Source organism: Macaca fascicularis, chromosome 4 (genome assembly GCF_037993035.2).
Source record: "Macaca fascicularis isolate 582-1 chromosome 4, T2T-MFA8v1.1".
NCBI classification, from domain to species: Eukaryota; Metazoa; Chordata; class Mammalia; order Primates; family Cercopithecidae; genus Macaca; species Macaca fascicularis.
In genome coordinates, this window is record NC_088378.1 from 103,573,156 (window position 1) to 103,582,658 (window position 9,503).

A 9,503-nucleotide genomic window follows, 5' to 3' on the forward strand; every position below is an offset into this window, starting at 1 on the left:
TCCCACCACCGAGCTCGGAGCGGTTTGTTCCTAGTGGATCAGGGCGGGTGTGTTGCCGGAGTCGCCTTCTATTGGCTACACTCCCGCGGACTGTCTGGGCTTTCCGACATCTGATTGGATGGAACAGCCCTGTGTACGCCGACATCATTGGAGGACGCTGGAGCCAGGGGGCGGAGCGGATTCCCCAGGATTCTTGACCGGGCGCGCTAGTCCGCGGAGCCGGGCGCGGGGCGCGAGAGCGGAGCTGCGCGGGCGGCTGCGGAGGGAAGGTCTCCTAGGCAATTGGGGTCTTTGAGGCGAATACGAGGCTGGGGCCGGTTACCGACCGGCCGCTTCTTGCCGAGGCAGTCCAGGCTTTACCCCTGGCGGTGGCCGCTGCGAGACAGCATCTGTCAACGCTCCTCTTTTCCCCTCCTCCTCTGGCCGGGCCGGGCTCCGCCGGCTGCGGCCGAGAGGACGCGGGACCCGGCGCGGTGAGCCCATCAGCTGTCAGGCGAGCGGCGAAGCGGCCGGAGGGCGGCGAGAGACACACAAAGAACGCGGTGGGCGGCGGCGGCGAAAGGGGGCGGCAAATTCGGGACGGCAACTCTTCCTCGCGCCCGCTGGTGCCACCGCCGCCCGGGCTTGGTCCGAGGCCGCGCAGACAATGCGGCCGGGCCCCAGAGTGCGGGGCGCCTGCGCTCCCCAGACCCCAACTTGACCGTCACCCTGCTCGCCCAGCCCCCTCCCGGGATAGGGGCGCCCCCCTCGTTCCGGCAGCCGGCGAAGGAAGTCTGCCGCGGCCGCGTAGCCCGGCAACTTGCAAGCCGGGAAAAGTTTGCGGCGCCTCCGCGGGGCGGCGCGACGCGGCCCGCCCCACGCGTCCGCGGTCACCGAGGGTGACTTTCTCGACTCGTCGTCAGCCGGGGCCGCAGCGCGGCCGGCGAGGACTGCGGGGAGGGCCGGAGTCGGTCCGAGGGCTCCCGCACCTGGGGCTGCGGGTGAGTCGGCTTTGGGCGCGGTGGGCTCAAGTGGTTTAGGGCACCTGGGCTTGGGAAGAAGGCGCGGAGAGAGTCTTTAATACTTTCTGGAGCTGGCGGGGAGAACAAATAAAAGTGCGGTAGCTTGAAGGGCACTGACATGCCACTGACTTGGGAACCGTATCCGTGGGAACCCTTCGGGGGCCGGCGCGACCAAAGGCCTGTGCGCGCCTGGGTGGGAGAAGGAAGGGTTAGAAGGTCGCGGACTAGCTCTGCCTGCGACTGGCCCAGCTTGACCTTGGACAAGTGACTTAACCACTTAGATTTTCTCGTGGGTAATATGTGGGGCTACAGCAACGTGGTCTGTGGTGTCGTCCAGTTTTTAGACTACATCTCCGTTTTGAGATTTTCCTGGGGCCTCAACACGGTGCGCGAGTTATGAAGGGGTAGGCCAGGATATGTTTATATGCGCCTGGATTCACCTTTCAGCCTAGTCAGAAGTAACTTTTAAGTCTGATGTTTTAAAACACTAATATTTAAAGGCTTTCCTTCACTGAAAAATAAATTACCCATTGCTTATTTTACGAACCTTAGGATTGTCGTATTTTGTTGCACCATTTGGAATTCTAGGGGCCAGGGTGAGGACAGAGAGCCAAGCCTGAGGGTGAAGTGGCAGGTGCCCCTGGCGATCCCTGCCGGATCCAGTTGAGGGGAGAACAAAGCATTTATTATACATAAGAGAGAGTGAACAGGGCAGGTGTTTGTGTTTTTGTTTTCTGTATTCTACTGAAAACTTTTTTTTTGGGGGGGGCGGGCAGTGGAGGAGGGGACAAAGAAGAAAAATGTCAAAAAAGAAAAAATGTCATTTATACCCAAAGTAAATCTTAAACTAATGTAAGTCTTCCTTACAGGAACAGCAACACATAATACAAGTACATCTTGATCTAATTTTAATGAAGGATTGAAAATAGCTACTGTGTTCAGTATTACTGACGCCAAGGCAGCTCACTTACATAATCTTCTTTGTTGAGATGTGTTAGTGGCATGTATAATTTTGATAAATAATTAATGTTAAAGGTTTAGTCTGGCAATGGTATCGAAATACTGTCACAAGTTGTATTGCAAGACAATGGTGTGTGAACTTCTGGTTATCATAATAACCTACAGTTTCTCTCTAAACAGTAAAATCAGACATTTTTCATAACGAAAATTCTCTTAAATATTGCATGTGTACTTTGTCAGTAGTGTATACAGGAGAAATTATTTTGTTCTGTAACTGACAAAGTCTTTCAGTTTTCTCACCATTTTATGAGAGTGAATTCCAGATGTCAGGTACTTCACTGGGCATTTTCTCTTCATGGAGCTTATAGCAACAAAAGTTCTTTACAAAAGTAAGTGCATAAATACAGATACTCAACAAATACTTGCTGAATAAAACACTCAGATAAGAATAATTAAAAGTCCATCTTGTCCATCCTTAAAGAGAATGATGATTGTGCTTTAGTGGAGAGAAAGAAGGTGTCAAAGAAAGAACTGGCAGCAAAACAGAGCTTAGTTCCAGTATCTAGCCTAAGCGTTTGTACTTTAAAACAGGTATACACATTTGAAAAAAGACAAAGACAAGTGATAGGGTTTCTAGGAGAAAGACAGCAGTATTGATTTAATGTAATACATTTTATGGCCTAGTTTTGTTTGAAGAACACGAACCTTTGTAAAGGTGTATTTCTTAAATAATCAGTGGCTGTTTGCATTGTGATTGGATGTCTAATTAAATGGCCTAATCGTAACCATAATATCTCACTTGAATGCTGTCTGATGTTTTTAAATTCATTTTTAAAATAGCTTGAAATAAACCAATTTAGTTACATGAAGGACAGTATACCTTTTGGAATCAACTAAATCCACAGTGAGGAAAATTATCATCAGTGTTTCACCAAATGTATATTAAGCACTGGAAGTAGCATCTTGCCTAGAAGGTTTTCACTCTAGACCATCACTTTGTGTAGAAGAGGTCTGATGTGGAATGTAGACTGCAGTGAGAGATGCCGTTATTCCTCCGAGGGTCTATTTGGTTATTTGGTGACATCATGAAAATACTAACACAGCCGCCTCCCGCCCCCTCCTCCGCCACACTTCAACATTTGTAAACCTGGCAACTTCTGGAAAGCCTAGTGGCCTTATTTCAAAGTAACTACTCAACCTAGAACTTAGCATTGATATTTGAACAACCCATATTGTAGAATATGGGTTCTCCTCTGTGCAGATTTGCTGGCTTGGCTATCTTATAAGAGATCACAGCAGTGTATCTCATAGTGTAGTCCTCAGATCACCTGTGTCAGAATCACCCGTAGTCCTTACAAAACTTCACACTCCTCGGCACATCCCACATTTACATAATCAGAATGTCTGTAAACAGAACCTAGAATTTCTTTTCGTAAAACCCATTTATGCCTAGCGTTCCATTATTGGAATGCTAAGCTTGTGGAAGTTATTTCTATCCTACTGCTCAAGGTCATTGCCAAGGTCTGATTTTTCACAAAAAAATTTGCAGCCTCTGGCATAAATGGGTTAATGAGCTCCTTCAAAAGTGAGAGTTAATTAGACTAAATTTTAAGAATTAGTGTTAAGAGTTTTCTTGCCACAGTTGTAATGCTCTTGTTGCTTTCTTCTAGGAACATTAAAAAGCTCCCCAGATGCTCCCTGCTCTGATCATTTCCCCTACAGCACCAGACATGTTGGCATCATCTCTTAGTTGGGCCCTGTGACCAGGGAACCCCTCATGAAACCACCTCTGCAGGTAAATCAACATAGAATGTACCACTTACAAGCAGAGTTAAGGCTGCTTTGGGGACACAGGGCTCAAGAGACCACAGTTCACAGACCCCTCCTACTAGTGGGATACTCCTACCATCCTCCCTAACCTGTTGGTGATTTGTAGGAGTGGCAGTCCCAGCCTTCTCTTCAACTAGGGAGATTCGGTTTCAAGCAAATGATTGGGAATAGACCCTAAGGGACAGATGACCTGAGAGAGAACAGACAAGAATGCTGAATGGAGGGCTGTCCCTTCAACATCCTTCAAGCCACACATTTCAAAAATTTTAGTCCTAAAGCAGATAATTTGGCAAGCAAGTGTGGCTAAGCCCAGGCACCTCTGTTCTTGGTTGTCAAAACTTTAATCTACAAACTCATATAGTGGCTCTATCTATAAATGCCCAACACATAAATGAGAATTTTCAAGCTTATCAGTTAAAAAAAGGGAGGCAGTGATTGTTTAGAAGAGAGGTTCAAAGCATAGGTTGAGGAGTCAGCCAGTCCTGATTGCAATCCTAGTTTTGCCATTTACTGCTTGGGTGGCTTCAACCTACATCCTTGACTCTCTAAGTTTCAGTTTCCTTACATGAAAAATGTCTCATACGAGTTGTTCTGTAAATTATGTAAGACTATAAATTAAAACATCAGCTAATAAATCACACTATATATTTAATATATGTAGCTTTTAATTTATTGTAATAACTTTTTCAAATTTCCTTTTTAAGCCTGGAGAGTTGCTGTAGAAGAAGGAAAAAAAGAGGAAGACAACGCAACGCAGGAGGAGATAAGTACCTCTGGACAAAATGGAAGTAGTAGTTGTTGAACAGAGGGAAAAGGGATGGGAGAAGGATGTGGACTGCAATGTTGCAGTGCCAGCTAATAACTTTCATCATGTACCTCCTTGGCTCAGGTACTGTCTCTTCTACTCTTTTCCTTGTACTACCTTATTTAGCCCTTAATTATATACTTTCTTGACTCACTTTCAGAAACACTGATTATGTGGTCTGCCTCAAAGACAGAATCCTAGTTTTGGATTTTAGCCTTACTGATCTATAGACTTGCAGGGGCTTACGGATGGCAGCTGTCTCTCCCCCTTGGGATCTAGCTTTTGGAAATATTGAAGGGAAGAGATTTCTATGATCTTATAGGAAAAGATCCACAGTTCATCTCCAAATTTGCTTTTATAGAGAAGTGTGTGTCACCAAAACATGGAGATATGGTCAGAGAGGCCCCTACCCCCAGACTTTTAATATAATTTTGCTTTCTAGGGCATTTGTTCTTGTCAAATACTTTCTCTTCTATCAGCTCACTTGTTCCTCACAAAAGCCCAATAAGGTATTAATAGTATTAAACAGACCCCTGTGAAGCACCTCAAGTCTTTCTCTCTTCCCACTTCCATTCTTGCACACCTTTTGCTAGACTAGTCTCTGCGTTCATCACATCAGGTTTCTAAAATTAAAGTCCCCTAATAACTTTCTGTTTGTTCCCTCATCAAATTGAACCTTTTATGCCTGGCTTATAAGGTGGCCTTAAAACCCCATTTTCCTCTAAACATTGTCTCTGTAGTTCAGGAACGTGGCAGGCTCAACATGTGTGCATGAGCCATATTGCTTCCCTCATTAGTGATACCTCCTCTCAAACCACCCAGATTCTACTCATTCTTCAATTTCCAGCTTCTCCTTGGAGCCTTCCCAGATCATTAGCTTCTTAAAAATCCCAGCTTTCTCTGAATTCTGACGGTAGCCACAGTTATTTGGGCAATTATGTCCTGGTCTTAAAGTCCTAATGGGAAAAAAAAAAAAAGTATATGATGGACTTTATGAAGAGAAGAAAGCACTAGACTGAGTTTTAAGACATCTGCTAAGGAGCCGTGTAAGCCAAACCAGGTTACTTTACCTCTCTGGATCTTTATTTGCTGATCTGTTAAGTGGAGAGGATTGGGTCAGATAATCTTGGTGGTCTATGCTCATTCTGAGGTTCTTGGACAACTTGACCTAGTTCACGTGGGATGGGATTGAAGATCTTACTGAGTTTTTGGATGGAAATGGTCAGTAATGGGCACTCAGTGCCTTCAGGACTTGTTCTGTACTATCCCAGAAATTTCTGATGCTGAACTTGGCAGTTTTTAAATGCCATACTCCTTTTTTCCAAACTCTTCAACCACAAGAATTCAGGGAAGGTTAATGGGGGGTGACTTAGGTATCTGGATAATATGTATTGTGGACAATATAGCATTATCCTTGGGAATGATTTCATAATTGTTGAGTAAATAGCATCAACTTCTTGATAAACCTTAGTCCTGAACATTTCATCTTCATTGGATGGTACTATATAGTAATATATTTATGTTTTCTTTTAATCATTTCATAACTTAGAAAATACTAACAGAGTCAAAACTCTAGGATAAGTGATATATGAGTTTTCTGTAGTAATCTGGTTGGAGACATGTTGTAATTCTGCATATATATGTACACTTATCCCATGCACGTTATGCTTAAACTAAGAAGGATACCCCTGAATTAAGAGGTGCTGTTATACATTGACCAGACTTAAGAATATCTCTTTAAAGTGTGTTGACTTTTAATTGACCTTTGAAAGTTCATTCTGTTAATCATACTCAAAGTGCTAAAGCTATGGTTGACTGCTCTGGTGTTTTTATATTCATTCGTGCTTTAGCATATAAATTCTTCAGCATAATTGCTACTTATTTAGCAAGAGTTTCCTTTCTTTGAAAATGTGAGTTGTGCTTGTATTTTCGTGTCTTTCTTTCTTTTTTTTTTTTTAACTTTGCTTCAGGCTGGGTAGTGGTAGAGGTTTGAATTAAAATGTTTTCCTGTCAGTAGTTGTATGAGGTGTGGCTTCTTAATCTAGAAGTAATGGAAATTTCTTGCTTAAATGAAGTGCACTTTTCTTCCTGCAGAAGTTAGAACTCAAGTTACAATGCTGAAATTTAGACAAGCTTAACACTTCAAAACTGGATATCTTTAGCAGAAACTTTTGGAAATTTTAAATTCCATTTGTGTAGATTAAAAATATCAGTGCTAATACTTTCTATTAAATAAGGATTTATCTATTTTCATAAAACCTCTAATTATATTCCTTGAATTGCTGTGAGTAGAATTTTGTTGTAAACACAGTATTTTTTAAAATCTCATATATTTTAAAAATCTTAACATTATATTACTATAACTTAGAGAACAGATGTTTACATGTATAAATTTTTCTAGCTCTTAAATTCGTGAAATCAGTCTTTCAGAAGTAATTTTTAATATGGTTAGCTGTCTTATAGGTTTGTAAGTTGGTATTTCAATTTAAAATTTTTTCAATTTATATTTCAATGACCAGGAAAAAATAAACTTTTTGCTAAATTCTAATAGAAAAAAAAACACACACACACATAATTGTTAATATCTGGTAATTTATCTTGAGACTCCAGACATGTTTTTAGAATATTTTTACCTTAAAAGCAGTTTTAAAATAGGAAAATAAAAGTTTAAAGCAGAGTTTTTACTTTCATGAGGTAATTTTATACTTCGCAGATAGGTAGGCCCATATTCAAGATCACTCTGATCTCTGTTTATAGTAAGTTTTGATGCCATTATATCATTTACTTATTTACACATTATAAACATAGTAGATGGCCCCATTGTCATGAAGCTGACATTTTCTTATCTCTTTTTCAATATTGTCCCCCCCTTTTTTTTTCTGTTTTCATCATAGCTGTCCTTTTCATTTTATTGTAGCCCTGACTCAAAATGAAAGTAAGTTTGTTCCTCTTAAACATTTCACTTGAAACTCTTTTTTTAGAATATACAGTGAAATGTCTTGAATAATATTATCTAAATAATACCTAAAGAATGCAAATGACGTGCAATGCTGAATAGTCAGATACAGGATGTTCCATGCTGAGGGTAGACTCATATTTCCACTTTATAAAATGTGGTTTCAGAAAATAAATAGATGTGTTTCTTCCTTAATAATTAGTGTTTCAGGACCAAAATTGACTAAATATGGAAGTTTAAGATAAAGCCTGGTTTCTTAGGGAATCTTTCTCAGTCCTTAGTAACTCTATAGGATTGATGATACAGTGACAACTTCAGTACGCTCAGTGTTCTTTTCTGTTTGAAGTCTGTTTTACCATTGTAAAAAACTTATTGTCGTTTGAATTTGGGTATGTGCATTCAGAGATGGTTTCCTTTATTTTTATTTTATTTAAACAAATACTTTCATGTCCCAAACACTTTATAAATACTGGAATATTTAATCCTCTTAACTCTGTAATTGTAATTATCTTCATTTTACAATTGAGAAAACTAAGATACAAAGTTTTATTTAATGGTAAGGCCTTAAGTAAGGGGAGCATGATAAGTGTAAGCAGAGTGGAAAACTTAGTAGTGCTAAGAAGCAACAGAAGTATGTGCAAGAGTTTGGGAAGATGCGTCTACTTGGAAAGGATCAGGGACTCAACTGGGATCAGTCTTAAAGAGCAACATGTCCTCCTTCCTCAGTTTTAAGCCTTTGGGCTCTAGAAGTAAAAGGCAAACTTAGAAAGAGGAGGCACTCCTCAGGTTTCAGCTGACTGTTCCAGCCTGGTGAGGTGGCTGTACTGGCTCATGTGATTCTCATAGGGCTACATCAACCTATGTCTTACCTCCTCCTAGCATTTCTTGGCTGACTCCTGCTTTTTTGGAGGGTTTAACTTCTCTCTCAGCTAGAAGGTTAGGCATTGCAAATACCAGTGGGTAATTTTTTTCTTAGCTTTAACCCCAGCCCATTTCATCCCCCTCTTTGCCCTTTGTATATTCTTTTGAAAATATGATCCAGTAGTGTTTATGAATGTGTGTTGTATAAAATTTAGAGATTGATGTTAACAGAATTAAAGGACAAAGCTGTCTTTTTTTGTTGGAATTGGGGGATGGAAGAAGATGGGAGAGCAACTAAAAGCAGGAAATATGGAGAAAGGAGAGACATTGTGGAAAAGAAGAGATATATTGAGGGGAAAAAAAGAGGGTGAAAAAATGAAGAGAGAATTACTGATGTGCTTCACACCCACACCTCCTCTCCAACTTCACAGTAACAGAGGCAATGTCACTGTCTTTTACCTGACAAGTGCTTTACCAGGGAGTTGTGCCTGGCATCGTGGGAGTGGAAAATTTCTCCCTTTTGCATTTTGAGACTTGGGTGTGCTGCTTTAAGATGCCACTGGTATCTAAGTAATGTTTGTTTATACTGGATATTTTTCTCTGTAGCCTTTGTGGATTGGACTTGTAATATAAACAATATTGTTAGCAGAACTGCAGGTACTCTATTGCTATGTTTATTTTATTAGTTAAAAAACTACCAGAGCCCTAGGACTTCTGAGCACATTTAGAAAATACCAGAGGCAATTTTAAGACTAGCATTAGAAAGAAAGAAAAAAATAAGAATAAAACTAAGACTTGCATACCTTAGAATCCTAACCGATGTGGTGATTTTTAAAAATTAATGTTTCAGAGACTCTAAATTAGGGTCGTTGGTTTCATCAATTACATTTTTTAAGTTAATATAAAGTACTTTTGTATATAAGTTCTCTTTTCTTAACAGATAATTTAGGTAAAATGGAAGTGTGGCATTTTTTTGTTCCATAGAATGTAAAATTAATGTCAGAATAAGAATTCTTTCGGGAATTTAGGATTTTTTGGGTGCTTCTCAAATCATCTATAATGACTTTTCTTTATAGAAAAGGTAGATTAT

General features: G+C 40.8%; 1 protein-coding gene across 1 annotated transcript; it reads left to right on the forward strand.

Moving 5' to 3' along the window:
• Positions 1 to 278: 278 nt before the first annotated feature.
• Positions 279 to 9,223, forward strand: LOC141410243 (uncharacterized; the record flags this gene model as incomplete). Its single annotated transcript, XM_074039107.1, has 3 exons — positions 279 to 980; positions 3,632 to 3,756; positions 4,496 to 9,223. Coding segments are annotated over 2 exons (711 nt in total), but the record flags the coding sequence as incomplete, so codon positions are not given.
• Between the last annotated feature and the right edge of the window lie 280 nt (positions 9,224 to 9,503).